The sequence below is a fragment of the Malaclemys terrapin genome, chromosome 16 (genome assembly GCF_027887155.1).
Source record: "Malaclemys terrapin pileata isolate rMalTer1 chromosome 16, rMalTer1.hap1, whole genome shotgun sequence".
In the NCBI taxonomy this organism is placed as follows: Eukaryota; Metazoa; Chordata; order Testudines; family Emydidae; genus Malaclemys; species Malaclemys terrapin.
In genome coordinates this window covers 2,173,117-2,193,739 of record NC_071520.1, presented here as the reverse complement: position 1 = coordinate 2,193,739, position 20,623 = coordinate 2,173,117, and the positions used below count along the sequence as shown (strand labels likewise).

Genomic DNA, 20,623 nt, shown 5'->3' with positions numbered 1-20,623 from the left:
CAAAGGCAGCAGGTCCAAACTCCCCTTTGCCAGTGATGAATGGCGTGTACACTGCAATCCGCCCCAGTGAGCGGGGGCTAGATGGTGGCTGGCAGTAGCCATAGACTGAGGTGAGGTGGGGATAGAGGGTTCCCCTGGGAGGGGAGACCCAGAGATTGTGGGGATACTGGGGAAAGGGGCACTGGGGTCCATGCTCCAAGTGCCAAGGCTGAAGTGGACTCATGAACCCCTATATGTGGTGTGACACTCCCAAGAGCGTGAGTACCAACCTCACAGCAGGCTGTTAGAAACCGGGGCACCATCCCCAAATTGGTTGTGAGTTCTAAACTTCGATTGCACCAAGTGCAAACTCCTCAGGCACCTTCGTAGCCTGAACACGGAGTCACAGACAGTCCCTATGGATGGGTGCTCTGGTCTGTCTTGCCACCCAGGTGAGTGTAGTTCTGTGATAGATGGCCCCTTACACCAAGAATCACAGAGTTACTCCTAATCCCAAAGGACCAATCACTTACCTCAGGCCAATTACTCTTTAGGTTTCATCCAAAGACAACGCTTGTAGCCGACCCTATAATAAACTACATGAAGATTTATCAAGCAGGAAAAGGACATTGGAGAGTTATTTACAAGGCTAAAGCAAGTGAACATAGACACACAAATGGGTTACAAGCTCAAGTTTCAAAAGGTAATATAGGCTTCTATCATCAGCAAGCTGTAATTGTCCTTTAGGGCTAACCCAGGCTAAGTTGCTGGGGAGCTCTTGCTTATGCCTAGAAACACTTTGCCCTCCAAGCAGCATAGAGGTGCTAGGTCCTTTGGCTTAGGGTTTTTATCCCCCTCCTGCCATGTGCTCTGAGCTTTTAAAAGTGATGGGACCCTGGCTCCCTGACCTGCCCCTGTGACCAGGGGCACTGGAACAGTTTGTATAGTGGGGGTGCTGAGAGCCATTGAAACAAACTGTAAACCCTGGATATGATGGAAACCACTTCATGCCAGGGGATGCTGCAGCACCCCCAGCACCCTAGTTCCAGCCCCTATGCCTGGGGCTAGCCACTATAGGGAGGCAGATCCACTGTGGAAGAGTGGGTAACACAGTTTTTAACTCTCTCCTGGGAAGGATCAGGATCCCTATTTTACAGATAAGGAAGCTGACACATATAGCTCATTGCATTCCAGCGCCAGAGCTGAGCTCAGCACAGGGCCCAAGAAGGCCGGGTCTCCTTTGTGCCTTGCCTGTCCTGAGCCAGCTGTGGGCTTCTTTATCCCGCAGAGCTGATCAGAGCAGCCCAACTTGCCTCCTGGCTGCCTAGGGTCCATATGACTGTTCCAACAGCTTGGAATAACTAGAGTGCAGTTGCACTCTAGCCTCACCCCCATGTCTCCTCTATGCCATCAGGGAAAGCTCCTTACATAGGGGAAATTCCCTAGGGCCCAGATCCATCAGCTTAGTGACCCCTTATGCTAGCAAACCCACAGTACGGGGTGAACAAGAGAGACCCACTGAAATGAAATACCCTGTATAAGGGTATGTCTACACTATGGGATTACTTCAAATTTACAGAATTTGATTTTTGGCAACCGATTGTATAAAGTCGAGTGCATATGGCCACACTAAGCACATTAATTTGGCGGTGTGCGTCCATGTACTGAGGCTAGCGTCGACTTCTGGAGCGTTGCACTGTGGGTAGCTATCCCATAGCTATCCGATAGTTCCCACAGTCTCCTCCGCCCATTGGAATTCTGGGTTGAGATCCCAATGCCTGATGGGGCAAAAAACATTGTCGCTGGTGGTTCTGGGTACAGCCTCACCCCTCCCTCCATGAAATCAACGGCAGACAATCGTTTCGCGCCATTTTTCCTGGGTGAACTTTGCAGACGCCATATCACAGCAAGCATGGAGACCGCTCAGCTCAAGACAGCAGTTATGAACATTGTAAACACCTTGCGCATTATCGTGCAGTTTATGCTGAACTGGGACCTGAAAAAACAGGCGAGGAAGAGGCGGCTACAGCAGCGCGGCAACGAGAGTGATGAGGACATGGACACAGAATTCTCTCAAACCGCGGGCCCCGGCGCTTTGGAGATCATGCTGTTAATGGGGCAGGTTATAGCCGTGGAATGCCGATTCTGGGCCCGGGAAACAAGCACAGACTGGTGGGATCGCATAGTGTTGCAGGTCTGGGACGATTCCCAGTGGCTGCGAAACTTTTGCATGCGTTAGGGCACTTTCATGGAACTTTGTGACTTGCTTTCCCCTGCCCTGAAGCACCAGAATACCAAGATGAGAGCAGCCCTCAAAGTTGGGAAGCAAGTGGTGATAGCCCAGTGGAAGCTTGCAACGCCAGACAGCTACCGGTCAGTCGGGAAACAATTTAGAGTGGGCAAATCTACTGTGGGGGCTGCTGTGATCCAAGTAGCCAAAGCAATACTGAGCTGCTGCTACCAAAGATAGTGACTCTGGGAAATGTGCAGGTCATAGTAGATGGCTTTGCTGCAATGGGATTCCCTAACTGTGGTGGGGCGATAGTTGGAACTCTATCTTGGCACCGGAGCACCAGGGGAGCCAGTACATAGACCACAAGGGGTACTTTTCAATGGTGCTGCAAGCACTGGTGGATCACAAGGGACGTTTCACCAACATCACCATGGGATGGTCGGGAAGGGTTCATGACACTCGCATCTTCAGGAACACTAATCTGTTTAAACGGCTGCAGCAAGGGATTTACTTCACAGACCAGAAAATAACTGTTGGGGATGTTGAAATGTCTATAGTTATCCTTGGGGACCCAGCCAACCCCTTAATGCCATGGCTCATGAAGCCATACACAGGCAGCCTGGACAGTAGTCAGGAGCTGTTCAACTATAGGCTGAGCAAGTGCAGAATGGTGGTAGAATGTGCTTTTGGACGTTTAAAGGATCGCTGGCGCACTTTACTGACTCGTTTAAACCTCAGCCAAACCACTATTCCCATTGTTATTGCTGCTTGCTGTGTGCTCCACAATCTCTGTGAGAGTAACCTTTATGGCGGGGTGGGAGGCTGAGGCAAATTGCCTGGCTGTTGATTACGTGCAGCCAGACACCAGGGCAATTAGAAGAGCACACCAGGAAGCGCTGCGCATCAGAGAAGCTTTGAAAACCAGTTTCATGACTGGCCAGGCTATGGTGTGAAAATTCTGTGTTTCTCCTTGATGAAAACCCGAATGATTGACTCATTCCCTGTAAGCAACCCACCCTCCCCCTTCGATCACAGTTTGCTTTCAAAGGAAATAAAGTCACTATCGTTTAAAAATCATTTTATTAATTGATTATAAAAAGAGGGAGAAAACTGACAAGGTAGCCCGGATGGGGTGTGGGAGGAGGGGAGGAGGGAAGGAAAAGGCCACTTCAGAAGTTCAAAATAATGACAGCCTTTTGCTTGGGCTGTCCACTGGGGTGGAGTGGCAGGGTGCACGGAGCCTCCCCCTCCCATGTTCTTATACGTCTGGGTAAGGAGGCTATGGAACTTGGGGAGGGCGGTTATACAGGGGCTGCAGCGGCACTCTGTGATCCTGTTGCCGTTCCTGAAGCTCCACCAGATGCCGGAGCATGTCCGTTTGATCCCGCAGTAGCATTCTGCCTCCTCTGGTCTTCCTGCCTCCTCTGGTCTTCCTGCCTCCACCTCTCATCTCGAGCGTCCCTCCTGTCCTCACATTCACTGGCATCTTTCCTGTACTTTGCTACCATGTCCTTCCACTCATTCAGATGAGCTCTTTCATTGCAGGTCGATTGCATGATTTCCGAGAACATTTAGTCTCGCGTGCATTTTTTCCGCTGCCTTATCTGAGATAGCCTTTGGGACGGAGGAGGGAGGCTTGAAAAATTTGAAGCTGCGGGAGGGAGGGAGGGAGGGAAAAAAGGGAGAGAAGTATTTAAAAATATACATTTTACAGAACAATGCTTATACTCTTTCACAGTGAACAACACTATTCACATTACATAGCAAATGTGATTTCGGTACAAGGTCGCATTTTGCATCTTATATTGAGTGCCTGCGGCTTTGGTGTTAGAGATCACAGACGCAGGGCTGGGCAACAGAATTCGGCTTGCATGCAACTATGGTAAGCCATTGTCTTTCGACTTCTGCAACCTTCATTAAAGCAGCGCCCTCCTTTCCCATACCAAGCAAAGCCCGTTGAGTGCTGTGGTTTTCCTGTTAACGTGCAGCAGCAGAAACCAAACTAAACCCGCCCACCACCCATCCAATTATCTGGGATGATTGCTTTACCCCTCCCCCAACCGCGTGGCTGGTATCAGGGAAGATCCCTGCAGAAACCAAATGGCCATCTCTGTCCCCTTAATTAAATTCCCGTATTTCAACCAGGTTACCATGAACAATATCACTCTCCTGAGGATAACACAGCGAGATAAAGAACGGATGTTGCTTGAATGCCAGCAAACACCGGGACCACACACTGCCAGGCTTTGTCATGCAATGATACCAGATTACTTGCTACTAGCATGGCGTGGTCAAGTGTCCTACCATTGAGGACGGAATAAGGCTGCACTGCCCAGAAACCTTCTGCAAAGGCTTTTGGAGTACCTTCAGGAGAGGTTCATAGAGATGTCCCTGGAGGATTTCCGCTCCACCCCCAGACACGTTAACAGACTTTTCCAGTAGCTGTACTGGCTGTGAATGCATCCCAAGTCCTCAGGGCAAATTAATCATTAAAAAACGCTTGCTTTTAAACCATGTTTTATATCTACAAAGGTACACTCATCTGAGGTCCCTTCCATGGGTTCATGGTCTGGGATGGAGGGTTGGGAGGGTACTTCAGTCAGGCTGAGAAAAAGATCCTGGCTGTTGGGGAGAACGGAGTGCTGTGTGCTCTCCGCAAGCTTGTCCTCCTCCTCATCTTCCCCATCCGCAGAATCCTCAGGCATGGCTGAGAGTACCCCCTCTTTGGAATCCACGGTCAGGGGTGGGGTAGTAGGGGCGGCCCCCCCCGAGAATTGCATGCAGCTCAGCATAGAAGCGGCATGTCTGTGGCTCTCCCCCGGACTTTCCGTTTGCTTCTTTGGTTTTCTGGTACGCTTCTCTGAGCTCCTTAACTTTCACACGGCACTGATATGAGTCCCTATTGTGGCCTCTCTCCATCATGCCCTTGGAGATTTTTTCAAATGTTTTGGCATTTAGTCTTTTGGAACGTAGTTCTGCTAGCACGGAATCCTCTCCCCGTATAGCGATCAGATCCAGTACCTCCTGTACGGTCCATGCTGGTGCTCTTTTTCGATTCTCGGACTGCATGGTTACCTGTGCTGATGAGCTCTGCGTGGTCACCTGTGCTCTCCACGCTGGACAAACAGGAAATGAAATTCAAAAGTTCGCGGGGCTTTTCCTGTCTACCTGGCCAGTGCATCCGAGTTCAGATTGCTGTCCAGAGCGGTCACAGTGGTGCACTGTGGGATAGCTCCCGGAGGCCAATACTGTCTAATTTCGTCCACATTAACCCTAATTAGAACTGGCAATGTTGATTTCAGCCCTACTCCCCTCGTTGGAGAGGAGTACAGAAATCGATTTTAAGAGCCCTTTATGTCGAAGTAAATGGTTTCGTTGTGTGGATGGATGCAGGGTTAATTCGATTTAATGCTGCTAAATTTGACCTAAAGTCATAGTGTAGACCAGGCCTAAGATCTCATGGTGAGCGTGGCAGAAGTTGGAATAGAATCCATGAGTCTGTAGACACTACTCTTGCTACATGTAAAATTCCTAGGAGCTCAGGTTTGCCAGCCACCTTCTGGAGTTTGCTCTACTAGTGCTAGCCCGTGAGTAGGTTTGGCAAAATTCAATTTCAATTTTTTTTTCAATAATTTCAACTGATATCACTTCTCAGCCTTTTGGCTAAAATCAAGTGTAAACATTTTGATGAATAATATCAATGTTTATAAGCATTTATTTTTAATTTTTTGTCTATTTACATTTACAATTATGGATTTTAAACATATTTTTCAATTTTTGATCCATCAAAATGTTTACAGTTGCAGGAAATTCTGGGCAGGGCAGCTGAGACAATAATTATTTAATGGCAAGAGACGATGAAATTCAGAATGTTAAAGCTCTATGACTGTTAAAGCACCAATTGTCAACATCACATGTCAAAATAGACAAAGTATCCTTAACTCAAGCTTTGATAAGTTCTGAGGCAGCATTTTTCTTCTTTTACCTATCTGCCAGTTTTGATTATTACTGATGGGGATGTTTTTGCATGGGTCTGTGTGTGTACATGGTGAAATTGATGTTTACCAATAAAAATCGAATCCTTCCAGGGGTACATGTAAACAATGTTTTCACTGTGCCGTGCAACATCATAGTGTCTTGCACGGCTGTCGTCCTGGTGTGATGCTGACGTGATGATGACACATAGTGCTATCCTATCAGTCTGCTGTGGCGGGGGCAAACATGAACACGCACAGATTTGTGAGCCCCCCCTCATCCCATGTACAGTGGTGCTGGAACTAGGGATGCTGTTGCCCCCCTCACTTGAAGTAGTAATAGCAAACACCAAATACGTGGTTTCCATGATCAACACCCCCCCACTAGAAGAATTGTTTCAGCACTCCTGCCCTGCCCATGTGTGCTGCTGTGAAGTTTCCTCCCGGTTCGCGGTCTTAGAGGGGACCCCCGGGCGTGAGGCTGAGCTGGGTTAGGGCTACCGCTAGGGGGAGCCAGAGCCCGTGCTTCGCCTTCCCGCCAGGGGCCTGCCTTGCTCAGCAGTCTCTCAACCAACCCTGCTGGGAAGGCGGGACCGTATGGGAACCAAAGGCTACCGAATGGCAGCGCCAATAGCCAGTCAAATGTAGATAACTCCGAAGTCTAGGCGGGAGGAACGTCCTATTGGCTGAGATGCCCCTCCAGGAGGCGGGAGGAAGGGCGGTGTCCCGCCCCTGGCGGGCTACTGGGCCAATGGCGGAGAGCGGTGCGGTGCGGTTAGGCTGCGCTGGCTGAGGCGAGCGGAGCTTTGTGAGGCAGGTAGCGCTGGTTCCTGCCCGGCTCTGCTTCTGGCGGACCCCCGCCCCTGAGAGCAGCCCCGCCCCCCGGTAGGGCCCGATCCCCGAGCGGCCCCCGGAGCTGTGGAGGCCGCCCCGCGCTGCGGGCCAGGGCCCGACCCAGGTCTCGCCAGGCTCCTGAGCCCGCCGCCGGCCGCCCAGCTCTCAAGGCAGGAGTGCTGGGGTGCGCTGTGGGCCCGGAGTCAGGCTGATGCAACGTCCCTGCCCCCCGCTTGCCTTGCGCGGCCCCCCGCTGCGAGCCGGGGGGGCTGGCTGACCTGCTAGGGCCTTGTGCTGCCCCCGCCCGGCTCCCCGCCGGGCTTTGGGCCTTCTCAGCCCTTCCCCCAGCGCCTCACCATGGCCGGTGCCATCGCGTCTCGGATGAGCTTCAGCTCCCTGAAGCGAAAACAGCCGAAAACCTTCACGGTGCGGATTATTACCATGGACGCCGAGATGGAGTTCAACTGTGAGGTAACCGGAAGCGGGGCGTCCTGCGCGGCTGGCCTGGGGCTCCCAAACCGCCCGGTGACGGGCAGTGCCCCGCGCCTTCCCCGCGCACCCGCTAGCGCCAGAGCAGCCCGTGGCTGGCCCAGCAACCCCCGCCCGGGGGCCGTGCGCAGCTCACCAAGCCTGCAGCGCTCTGGGGCGGGCCTGGGAGATGAATACCGGGACAATATGACTGCAGGGGGAATCGAGGGAGGCAAAATGTAGCTACCCAAGGTGGAGTGGGATCGGGATGCCAGGGCTAGCACACCCTTGGGAACTTTAATGAACAAAAATGGGCTTGATATCCTCTAAAACCTAGTACTTCCGGCACCACACATGGCCCATTGCATCCTGTTGAGGGCTCTGGCTTATTGGTAAATCAGAGAAAAAAAGTGCTTCACACTGAATCCACTTTCTGGTGCCCCCCTTCCCCCCTCCCCATTTTCCTGTCTACCAGTGGTGGGCACGTACTAGCTAAATATTGTACAGATCCTCCAGAGTTTCTTTTGCGAGATGAATGTGTTTGTAGCCAAAGATGGAACATGTGGGGTTTCAGTTTGAATGTCCTTGGATCTACTCACGGCCACCTGCATCTGTTTTGGTTAGGAAGCCCTATTCGTAAATGGTGGTGTTTTTCATATGCCTGCATTGAGCAGGCACTGGAAGACTACAGGGAGGCCCTCTAGGAATCCATTGTTAATCTAGCATCAAAGTGTAATGTCTTTCCGGAAAGATGTGTTGGGAGAGAAACTGTATGAATATAAAGAACTTGTGTGTCAGTGCAGGAGGTTCCTTGGTGCTGTGCTGTGATACAGCAGAGGGGATGCAGTCGTGTCTTGTTGTGGGAGGTTCCAGGGTGCTGCGCTATAATATAGAAGAGGGGAAGTCATGTCTTCACACAGAAGGTTCCTCAATGCAATTCTCTTGTGACTCCCAACCTCTACCGGAATATGGTACAACACATCCTTGAGCAAAGGAATTGGGGGTGGGGTCAAAAATAATTGCTCTGATTCTATTACAAAAGAACAAAGGTGGCTCTGGGTCACCCCCTATTATGTTGGTAAATTAGGTACTTCCCACTCCCTTTTAGCCCCTAAAAAAGAACGGCTTGCGGGTACTCTGTGTACAATAGGTAAGCAGAAAGCTGTGAACAAATAACTCTTAAGTTACAGTGAGGTTTTTGGATGACTTGAAATCTTTTGGGGACACTAAAGGGTAAACTTTGAATGCATTTGGCCTTTCATCCCCTTTATCACCCCCAGCAACATCACTACTTTAGCCTGCTCAAGGAGTGCTGTCTTTGATATGAAAATGCAAATGACTATCTGCTTTGATCTTACTAACTGGCAGATAGCAAATTCCAGAGATCAAATTTTGCAAAGAGCATAGCAGACCTAGTGATTTGCCATTGAAAGTTGGCATTATAGCTATGTGGTGCTAGCAGTCTGCATAATACAGTTCAAAATAGAAGCAGGATGAAGTACCAAGGGGGTAGGGGGAGGGCAGTAATAGAGACCAACCATAGGCTGTGAGATGTCTTGAGTCTCTTCACAACATGATGGGGCCCTGATCCTGAGTTGGGCCTGTGGGCACTAATGTAGTATAAATAACTTGTTCCTAGGCAAAATATGTCACTAAACTGGAGTCCTAAGAATGTACAGTATCCAGGCACTTGCTATCTGGAGAATGATGCAAAGTACACGAGGGAGGATTTGAAGGGGTCCATCAAATAAATCCAGAGGCATTGCTCTGTTGAGAAGTCTCCACCCCTCAACTACTGGAAGGGGTGAGTGCTGAGAATCCTGTCAGGTTGTTGTCTCCAGACTTGATTTGGGCCTCCAATTAGTCCACAGCTAGAAGGTGTCTAATTACACTTGAAGCTTCCTCCCAATACTCACGTCAGGTTGCTGATGTGATGGCCACTCTGCTGCTTGCTCTTTCTAGGTACTCCTAGCACACTGTCTCTCTAGTTTGAGTGCTTTTCTTATTCTCAGAGGCAATTGTGACGTTGTGCAGTCTATATGGTTTTATAAAAACTTGATAAGTCAATATAATGTAACTGAGATAGTTTTAGAGAAAATACGGTAATAAGTGAATGTAAGTAACTGGGATATGCCTCATGCAAAAGGTCTCTTGTAAGGTATCATTACAAAGCTTATAAGCTACTGAGTGTGATCATCTGATTTGTATAAATGTACCACTCTTGTATCTAAAACTAGAAATATAAAATGTAACTCTGAGGGCCTATTGTAATTGTGTAAAGTGTGGACCATTAATGATGGTTTGGAATCTTGATGACTCCCATTGTCTGCAGATGGCTGTATTTACCTGTGAGTCTTCCTGTATATGTGTGTGCTGGCAAGTGAGTAATGAAGTCTTGCAGTGACATGTGATTATGTCACCTGAACTGGAATCCATCTTTAACCTGGTGCTTTTCCAGTGAGGGGGGGTGGAAACCCAGAGAGACAAAGAGTTCCCGCCTTATGCAAAAGATATATAAAGGGGGGAAGAGAACAGAGAGGGAAAGAAGCCATCATGAAGAATCCCCTAGCTACCACCTGAGCTGCAACAAGAGCTGTACCAGGGGAAAGAATTGTGCCCAGGCCTGGAAGGTGTCCAGTCTGAGAAAAACTTACTGAAACATCTCTGAGGGTGAGATTATCTGTATTTAGTTTGATTAGGCATAGATTTGCGCATTTTATTTTATTTTGCTTGGTGACTTACTTTGTTCTGTCTGTTACTACTTTGAACCACTTAAATCCTACTGTCTGTATTTAATAAAATCACTTTTTATTTAGTAATTTACTCAGAGTATGTATTAATACCTGGGGGAGCAAACAACTGTGCATATCTCTCTATCAGTGTTATAGAGGGCGAACAGTTTATGAGTTTGCCCTCCATAAGCTTTATGCAGGGTAAAACGGATTTATCTGGGTTTAGACCCCATTGGGAGTTGGGCATCTGAGTGCTAAAGACAAGCGCACTACTGTGAGCTGTTTTCAGGTAAACTTGCAGCTTTGGGATAGGTGATTCAGACCCTGGATCTGTGTCTGGAGCCAGACAGGAGTGGCTGGCTCAGCAAGACAGGGTGCTGGAGTCCTGAGCTGGCAGGGAAAGCAGAAGCAGGGGTAGTCTTTGCACATCTGGTGGCAGCTCCCAAGGGGGTTTCTGTGATCCAACCCGTCACAGCAATTATAATTAAGGCTATGATTTAGTCACGGAATCCATGACTTCCAGTGACCTCTATGACTTCAGCCTGCGGTGGTCAGGAGCTGCAGGGTTCCCCGCTGCCACAGGGGCAGGGAGCGGCGGGGTACCCCCACTGCCTCTGGTGGCCCCCAGAGCTCCAAGCTGCTGCAGGCAGCGGGGCAGGCAGCAGGGTACCCCGCAACTCCCGGCTGCCACAGGGTACCCCTGAGCTCCTGGTCACTGCCGGCTTCAGGTGGTGTGGGGACCCACAGACCCCCATTTTGTCACAGATATTTTTCATAAAAGTCACAGACAGGTCATGGCTTCTGTGAATTTTTCTTTTTTGCCCGTGACCTGTCCGTGACTTTTACGAAAAATATTGGTGGCAAAATCTTAGCTTCCCCCAAGGTGGTATATTATAATTAAGGCTATCAGCGGCCCTCCTCAGTCTGAGCGATTGAGGGAGGAAAGACGCTACTTAAAACTCTTGGCTTTTTTTTTTTTTTTTTTAATGCCCTCTTCTGTTTAACTCAAATACATGACAAATAGTTAGAAAGAAAAAAATCTCTGTTAAAAATTCAACTCTTCTGCCCCTTCAGTTAAGGTCTGAGAAAGCTTTGTGTTCTCTGGTCCTCCAAGAAGACCTTCAGAAAAGGGAAGAGAAGACTTGATATTACTGATTTCTAAGGAATAGTAACTCCCCCAGTTAAAAAAGGTCACTTTTCAGGCCTTTATGCCCACCCTGAACAGAGAGGGCATAAACCCATTTTTTTTTCCCTGTTTGTGAGTCACCTTTAAGAATATGGAACGTTAATATTCAATACCCACACCCTGGCCTAATTTAACTAAAAAACAATTAAATCGATTCTCTCCATATGTTCTTAAATACATCATGTTTCAGCTAAGATCAAGCATGGAAAACTTAAGCCCAAAACGATAGTTTTTCAGTAAGTGGGGGCAAAAAGAGTTGTTTGTAACTCATTTATTTTGCACTTGCTACTGAGCAACCAGTGAATTGGCTTTTGCAGAGCTTGAGTTATACTGGCTGGTGTCGTTTAAATCTAACAAATCCAGCTCCGAGAATGACTGACCAAATGCTGTCTGTGACAATGATAAACAAAGCCTTCAAATCTTATATGGTTTATTGGGCCTCTCTAGTAGTTGAAAATTGTTCAAGAAGATGTGTAGGCTAAAGGGATTTTATTGTGGCTTTCTCCATCTTTTTCAATATTTCAATTTTCTAGCTCATAATGGTTTATAAACACTGTTTTTTCTTTGTGGTTGATATTTAACCCTCATGAGCCTAACTCATTATATTGCTGTGTTTTCTAATGATCCAGTGGACTTATAAATTGGGCAATGGATAATAGGAAGCTGATGTTACCCTCCATTTAAAAAATCACAACCTTTTTACACATATTTTAAAAAGCGTCATGGGTCTGCTGTAACTCCATTGACTCCAATGCAATTATGCTGGGGTGAGTTTGGCCTGGTGTGTTTTTATCATTTGTAAAATGTCATTAATGGCCCTGGATAATGAAATCCTCAATCCCCAGAAGAGGTAGCGATAATAGACCAGGGGTCGGCAACCTTTCAGAAGTGGTGTGCCGAGTCTTCATTTATTCACTCTAATTTAAGGTTTTGTGTGCCAGTAATACATTTTAAGCTTTTTATAAGGTCTTTTTCTATAAGTCTATAATATATAACTAAACTATTGTTGTATGTAAAGTAAAGTTTTTAAAATGTTTAAGAAGCTTCATTTAAAATTAAATTAAAATGTAGAGCCCCCCAGACCGGTGGCCAGGACCCGGGCAGTGTGAGTGCCACTGAAAATCAGCTCACACGCCGCCTTTGGCATATGTGCCATAGGTTGCCTACCCCTGTAATAGACCATAGCAATGCAAACTTCCCTCAACTGTGTATCTCGGGACATGTCTACACTACGATATTAGGTTGATTTTATAGACGTCGATCTTTAGTAACCGATTTACAGTTGATCGTGCGTGTCCCCACTAAGCGCATTAGGTTGGCGGAGTGCGTTCTCAATACTGTGGCTAGCATCGACTCATGGAGTGGTGAACTGTGGGTAGCTATCCCACAGTCCTCGCTGCCCATTGGAATTCTGGGTTAAGCTCCCAATGCCTGATGGGGCAAAAACATTGTCACGGGTGATTTTGGGTACAGTCTCCTTCCTTCCTCCCTCCCTCCTTGAAAGCAATGGCAAATAATCATTTAGTGCCTTTTTTCCTGGGTTACCTGTGCAGATGCCATAGCACGGCAAGCATGGAGCCCGCTCAGCTGCACACTGCTTTTGTGAGCATTGTAAATACCTCGCGCATTATCCTGCAGTATGTGCAGAGCCTAGCTAGGAGCTGCCAGCACAAGGAAGATTGTGAGTAGGACATGGACGCAGACGTTCCTGAAAGCACGGAATGTGGCAATTGGGATATCATGGCGACATTGGGGCATGTTGATACAGTGGAACGCCGATTCCGGGCCTGGCAAACAAGCACAAACTGGTGGGACCGCATAGTGTTGCCAGGTATGGGATGATTCCCAGTGGCTGCGAAACTTTCACATGCGTAAGGCCACTTTCATGGAACTTTGTGAGTTTCTTTCCCCCGCTCTGAAGCTCAAGAATACCAAGATGAGATCTGCCCTGACAGTTGAGAAGCAAGTGGCGATAGCCCTGTGGAAGCTTGCAGTGTCTGACTGCTACCGATCAGTTGGTAATCAATTCGGAGTGGGCAAGTCTGCGTTGGGGGCTGCTGTGATCCAAGTAGCCAGGGCAATCAGTACCCTTTTGCTAAGGAAAGCTGCAAGAAGGAACTTTCTTCCCAGACCAGAAAATTACCGTTGGGGATGTTGAAATGCCAATAGTTATCCTCCCATGGCTTATGAAGCCATACACAGGCAGCCTGGACAGCAGTAAGGAGCAGTTCAACTGTAGGCTGAGAAAGTGCAGAATGATGGTAGAATGTGCCTTTGGATGTTTAAAGGGGCACTGACGCAGCTTGCTGAGTAGGTCAGACCTCCGCGAAAGCAATATTCCCATTGTTATTGCTGCTTCCTTTGTGTGCCATAATATCTGTGAGAGTAAGGGGGAGACGTTTATGGCAGGATGGAAGGTTGTGGCAGATCACCTGGTGGTCAATTTTGAGCAGCCAGACACCAGGGCAATTAGAAGAGCACACTGAGGCACGCTGCACATCAGAGAGGCTTTGAAAAACAGTTTAATGACTGACCAACTACGGTGTGACAGTTGTGTGCATTTGTCCTTGATGCAAAGCCGCACCGTTTGGTGAATGTACTTCCCTGTAAGCCAGTCCCGCTCCCCCCTTTGACCACAGCTGGCACAGAAAATAAAGTCCCTATTGTTCTGAATCCATTCATTCTTTATTTATTAAAAAATACTTGAGATCACTGACAACGCTGATTAGTAAAAGGAAGCCAGAGTGTACAAAGGGTTTGATAATGGATGGGGTGGGGGAGGAGGGAAGGGTTAGGATTAGCGTTAGGATTTTGAATGACAGCCTTCTGTTGCTTGAGCCATCCCCTGGAGTTGAGTGGTAGGGTGCCCGGAGCTCCCCCCCCCCATCCCCCGCGTTATTTGGCATCTGGGTGAGGAGGATATAGAACTTGGCAAGGAGGGTAGGTGGTTATACAATGGATGCAGCGGCGGTCTGTACTCTAGTTGCCTTTCTTGCAGCTCCACCAGACGCCTCATCATGTCCGTTTGCTCTCCCATTACCCTCAGCATCTCCTCCTGCGTGTTCCGATCACGCTCACTGTATGCTTTGCTGGCCTCTGCCACCAAATGCCTCCGTGCATTCAGCTGTGCCCAATCAGTGCGGGAGGATTGCATGAGCTCTGAAAACATGTCATTGCACGTGTGGTTTTTTCCGCCTTCTAATCTGCGATAACCTCAGGGACGGAGTTGATGCGGGGAGCATAGAAGCATTTGCAGCTGCAGGGGAGGAAAAAAGGGAGAGTAGACTTTACAGAAGATACATTTCCGAGAATAAAAGGGAGTCTCTTTCACAGTGAATCAAGCAATTCACAGCAGACGGCACATGTGTTTTTGTCTTTTATATTGAGTGCCTGCAGGTATGGTGACACATCAGACACGGCTAGTCGACAGAATTCGGTTTGCAGGCAGCCATGGTAAGCCAGAGGGTACGTGGGGTTGGCTTCTTCCGTGTTCATGACATGTGAGAATGGTTTCAAACTGCAGCACCCTCCTTTCCCATAGCAACCAATGGCAGTTGTGTTTGCCGTTTAAAAGGAGGGGCTGCGGTTGCCCTTTAAAAGGAGTGGCAGCGGTTTTGGGGTGGATGTGCAGCACACCCCTCCCCCTTCCCTCCGCGTGACTGTTCTCCGGGATGATCCCTTTTAGCCAAGCACAAACAGCCTAGCATGCCCAGTGTCTAATGTGTCAGGGATCAGCAAACAGAGGGGATTACTCTACTTGCGCTACATTGATGACATCTTCATCATCTGGACCCATGGAAAAGAAGCCCTTGAGGAATTTCACCATGATTTCAATAATTTCCATCCCACCATCAACCTCAGCCTGGATCAATCCACACAAGCGGTCCATTTCCTGGACACTACTGTGCTAATAAGCGATGGTCACATCAATACCACCCTATACCGGAAACCTACTGACCGCTACACTTACCTACATGCCTCCAGCTTCCATCCAGGACACACCACACGATCCATTGTCTACAGCCAAGCTCTAAGATATAACCGCATTTGCTCCAATCCCTCGGATAGAGACAAGCACCTACAAGATCTCTATCAAGCATTCTTAAAACTACAATACCCACCTGCTGAAGTGAAAAAACAGATTGACAGAGCCAGACGAGTACCCAGAAGTCACCTCCTACAAGACAGGCCCAACAAAGAAAATAACAGAACACCACTAGCTGTCACCTTCAGCCCCCAACTAAAACCTCTCCAGCGCATCATCAGAGATCTAACCACGAGATCTTGCACGATCTAAAAAATAAAAAGGAGTCATATAAAAAATGGAAACTAGGACAGATTACAAAGGATGAATATAGGCAAACAACACAGGAATGCAGGGGCAAGATTAGAAAGGCAAAGGCACAAAATGAGCTCAAACTAGCTACGGGAATAAAAGGAAACAAGAAGACTTTTTATCAATACATTAGAAGCAAGAGGAAGACCAAAGACAGGGTAGGCCCACTGCTTAGTGAAGAGGGAGAAACAGTAACAGGAAACTTGGAAATGGCAGAGATGCTTAATGACTTCTTTGTTTCGGTCTTCACCGAGAAGTCTGAAGGAATGCCTAACATAGTGAATGCTAATGGGAAGGGGGTAGGTTTAGCGGATAAAATAAAAAAAGAACAAGTTAAACATCACTTAGAAAAGTTAGATGCCTGCAAGTCACCCGGGCCTGATGAAATGCATCCTAGAATACTCAAGGAGCTAAGAGAGGAGGTATCTGAGCCTCTAGCTATTATCTTTGGAAAGTCATGGGAGACGGGAGAGATTCCAGAAGACTGGAAAAAGGCAAATATAGTGCCCATCTATAAAAAGGGAAATAAAAACAACCCAGGTAACTACAGACCAGTTAGTTTAACTTCTGTGCCAGGGAAGATAATGGAGCAAGTAATTAAGGAAATCGTCTGCCAACACTTGGAAGGTGGTAAGGTGATAGGGAATAGCCAGCATGGATTTGTGAAGAACAAATCATGTCAAACCAATCTGATAGCTTTCTTTGATAGGATAACGAGCCTTGTGGATAAGGGTGAAGCGGTGGATGTGGTATACCTAGACTTTAGTAAGGCATTTGATACAGTCTCGCATGATATTCTTATCGATAAACTAGGCAAATACAAATTAGATGGGGCTACTATAAGGTGGGTGCATAACTGGCTGGATAATCGTACTCAGAGAGTTGTTATTAATGGTTCCCAATCCTGCTGGAAAGGCGTAACGAGTGGGGTACCGCAGGGGTCTGTTTTGGGACCGGCTCTGTTCAATATCTTCATCAACGACTTAGATATTGGCATAGAAAGTACGCTTATTAAGTTTGCGGATGATACCAAACTGGGAGGGATTGCAACTACTTTGGAGGACAGGGTCATAATTCAAAATGATCTGGACAAATTGGAGAAATGGTCTGAGTTAAACAGGATGAAGTTTAACAAAGACAAATGCAAAGTGCTCCACTTAGGAAGGAAAAATCAATTTCACACATACAGAATGGGAAAAGACTGTCTAGGAAGGAGTACGGCAGAAAGGGATCTAGGGGTTATAGTGGACCACAAGCTAAATATGAGTCAACAGTGTGATGCTGTTGCAAAAAAAGCAAACATGATTCTGGGATGCATTAACAGGTGTGTTGTGAGCAAGACACGAGAAGTCATTCTTCCGCTCTACTCTGCTCTGGTTAGGCCTCAGCTGGAGTATTGTGTCCAGTTCTGGGCGCCGCATTTTAAAAAAGATGTGGAGAAACTGGAAAGGGTCCAAAGAAGAGCAACAAGAATGATTAAAGGTCTTGAGAACATGACCTATGAAGGAAGGCTGAAAGAATTGGGTTTGTTTAGTTTGGAAAAGAGAAGACTGAGAGGGGACATGATAGCAGTTTTCAGGTATCTAAAAGGGTGTCATAAGGAGGAGGGAGAGAACTTGTTCACCTTAGCCTCTAAGGATAGAACCAGAAACAATGGGTTTAAACTGCAGCAAGGGAGGTCTAGATTGGACATTAGGAAAAAGTTCCTAACTGTCAGGGTGGTTAAACACTGGAACAAATTGCCTAGGGAGGTTGTGGAATCTCCGTCTCTGGAGATATTTAAGAGTAGGTTAGATAAATGTCTATTAGGGATGGTCTAGGCAGTATTTGGTCCTGCCATGCGGGCAGGGGACTGGACTCGATGACCTCTCGAGGTCCCTTCCAGTCCTAGAATCTATGAATCTATGAATCTACAACCTGTCCTGAAAGATGATCCTTTACTCTCACAGATCTTGGGAGACAGACCTGTCCTCGCTTACAGACAACCCCCCAACCTAAAGCAAATACTCACCAGCAACCACACATCACTGAACAAAACCACTAACCCAGGAACCTATCCTTGTAACAAACCCCGATGCCAACTCTGTCCACATATCTATTCAAGTGACATTATCATAGGACCTAATCACATCAGCCATACCATCAGGGGCTCGTTCACCTGCACATCTACCAATGTGATATATGCCATCATGTGCCAGCAATGCCCCTCTGCCATGTACATTAGCCAAACCGGACAGTCTCTACGCAAAAGAATTAATGGACACAAATCTGACATCAGGAATCAAAATACTCAAAAAACAGTGGGAGAACACTTTAACCTGTCTGGTCATTCAGTGACAGACCTGCGGGTGGCTATATTACAACAGAAAAACTTCAAAAACAGACTCCAAAGAGAGACTGCTGAGCTAGAATTGATATGCAAACTAGACACAATCAACTCCGGTTTGAATAAGGACTGGGAATGGCTGAGCCATTACAAACATTGACTCTATCTCCCCTTGTAAGTATTCTCACACTTATTATCAAACTGTCTGTACTGGGCTAGCTTGATTATCACTTCAAAAGTTTTTTTTCTCTTAATTAATTGGCCTCTCAGAGTTGGTAAGACAACTCCCACCTGTTTATGCTCTCTGTATGTGTGTGTGTATATATATCTCCTCCATATATGTTCCATTCTATATGCATCCGAAGAAGTGGGCTGTAGTCCACGAAAGCTTATGCTCTAATAAATTTGTTAGTCTCTAAGGTGCCATAAGTACTCCTGTTCTTCTTTTTTTAGAGGGGATTACTGTTCCCTTACAAAACTTCCCCTATTTCAACCAGGTGACCATTAATAATATCACTCTCCTGAGACTGACACAGAAAGATAAAGACTGAATGTTTCATGAATGCGACCAAAACCCAGGACCATTCGCTGCCATGTTTTGTGCTGCAGTGATTTCAGACCACTTGCTACTGGCTTGGCGTGGTAAAGTGTCCTACCTTGGAGGATGAAATAAGGCAGCCCTCCCCAGAAACCTTCTGCAAAGGCTTTCAGAGTACCTCCAGGAGAGCTTCATGGAGATGTCCCTGGAGGATTCCCGCTCCATCCCCAGACACGTTAACAGATTTTTCCAGTAGCTGTACTGGCCGCGAATGCATCCCAATTGCTCAGGGCAAATCAAACATTAAACACAATTGCTTTTAATCTCTGTAGTGTTGTTACATATGTGCACTCACCAGAGGTGCCTTCTCCGCTTTCAGGGTCCGGGAGCAATATTGGCTCCAGGGTGAGGAAAAGGTCCTGGCTGCTAGGCAGAACGGATTCTCCACTTGTCTGCTGTGCATTCTCCTCCTCCTTTTCCTCATCCACAAAATCCTCATCCGTGTTGCTTGAGGCTGCCATCTTGCAGGTGTCCACGGAGAGTGTTGGGGTACTGGTAGGGTCTCCCCCTAGAATGGCATGCAGCTGATCATAGAAGCAACATGTTTGGGGCTCTGACCCGGAGCAACTGTTTACCTTCTTTGTCTTTTGGTAGGCTTGCCTGAGCTCCTTAATTTTCACGTGGCAGTGCTGTGCATCCCTGGTGTAGCCTCTGTCCACCATGCTCTGTGCAATTTTGGCATATATATATATCAGCACTTCTTCTGCTGGATTAGAGTTCTGCCTGCACAGATTCTTCTCCCCATACTGCAATTAGATCCAGTGTCTCCCGTTTGCTCTATGCTGGAGCTCATTTGCGATTCTGGGACTGCATGGTCACCTGTGCTGCTGAGCTCGCCACGCTGACCAAACGGAAATGAAATTCAGAAGTTCCCAGTGCTTTTCCTGTGTACCTGGCAAGTGCATCGGAGTTGAAAGTGCTGTCCAGAGCGGTCACGTTGGAGCACTCTGGGATAGCTCCCAGAGGCCAATACAATTGAATTGCACTGTGCTGTGTCTACACTACCCCAAATTAGACCCAGGAAGGTCAATTTTAGCACTACTCCCCTCGTCGGGGAGGAATATAGAGGTCGATTTTAAGGGCCCTTTAGGTCAGTGGAACGGGGTTGGTTGTGTAGACGCATTCATTATAAAATTGACCTAACATGGCTAAATTTGACCTAACCTCGAAGTGTAGACTAGGCCTCAAAATTGCTCAGGAGGACACCTCTTTCCTCTCCAGGGACAGAGGGGAAGTTGTCTTCTTGTACCAGACAATTGTTCTCTCCCTGTAAGAATGTCAGTTAATAACAGATGTAGTGGCTTTCTATGGTGTGAAAATTTGTCACTTCCTATAGGCTGTAGAGTATTTGTCAGATGATAACAGTGTGGGTTGGATCTGAACTGGCAAGTCTTACATCTTCAAATGACTCCTTAGGGACGCTTCTGCTAAAGAAGCCCTATTTTTATCATTGTAGATGAACTTCCACTGCCTCTCCTGGAAGCACACAGAGAAACTGACAAGAATTGTCAGAGTATTCTCGGTCAGTGCTGTTATAAAAGCAGGACTTGTGGGAACTCAGCTGCAATCCTTTGTTGCTGTTGTTGGGGAGCCCTATCTTTGTTGGGAAGGAAGAAGTGAAGGGAGGTGACTTGTGGCCTGGTGACAGCACATCGGAGCTTGCGTTCCACCATCATCCTTTGCCCTCCAGGTTAGAAGCAATGTTGGAGGGATTATATTTAGTTGCAGGGGATTTATTAACTAACCACCAGCCAAAAGGCAACCTGCTGCAATTTGAGCCTTTGATGATGTGGATCCTGGAATGAACCCTGAAAAGAGCGTTGGGACATGGGGTGAAAGAATGATATGCAGCTACTAACTGCCATGTGTTTGTCCTGGAACACCCTCTTTCTCCTCTCCCCCTCCCCCCGCCACAGGCAGAACTGTAATGAAGAGTCTGTCTTCAGGTTGGAAGGAT

General features: G+C 47.4%; 1 protein-coding gene and 1 long non-coding RNA gene across 10 annotated transcripts in view; one reads left to right on the top strand and one right to left on the bottom strand.

Moving 5' to 3' along the window:
- Nucleotides 1-3,273: 3,273 nt before the first annotated feature.
- On the bottom strand, nt 3,274-7,550 carry LOC128824895 (uncharacterized). 2 transcript variants are annotated; one of them, XR_008442538.1, is made up of 2 exons: nt 7,461-7,550; nt 3,274-3,863 (listed from the first exon to the last, which is right to left on the bottom strand). It is a non-coding gene; the product is annotated as an uncharacterized LOC128824895 (long non-coding RNA). The 2 variants fall into 2 exon arrangements; XR_008442539.1 differs by having other exon boundaries at nt 7,377-7,466.
- Nucleotides 6,784-20,623, top strand: part of NF2 (NF2, moesin-ezrin-radixin like (MERLIN) tumor suppressor) — a 107,531-nt gene continuing 93,691 nt past the window's right edge. The window contains exon 1 of one of the 8 annotated variants that reach the window (XM_054006803.1): nt 6,784-7,491. In XM_054006803.1, coding sequence (XP_053862778.1) covers nt 7,378-7,491 — 114 coding nt within the window. In that variant the 5' untranslated portion in view covers nt 6,784-7,377. The remainder of the gene's footprint in view (nt 7,492-20,623) is intronic. The other 7 variants (XM_054006802.1, XM_054006801.1, XM_054006809.1 and 4 more) reach the window with 7 other exon arrangements.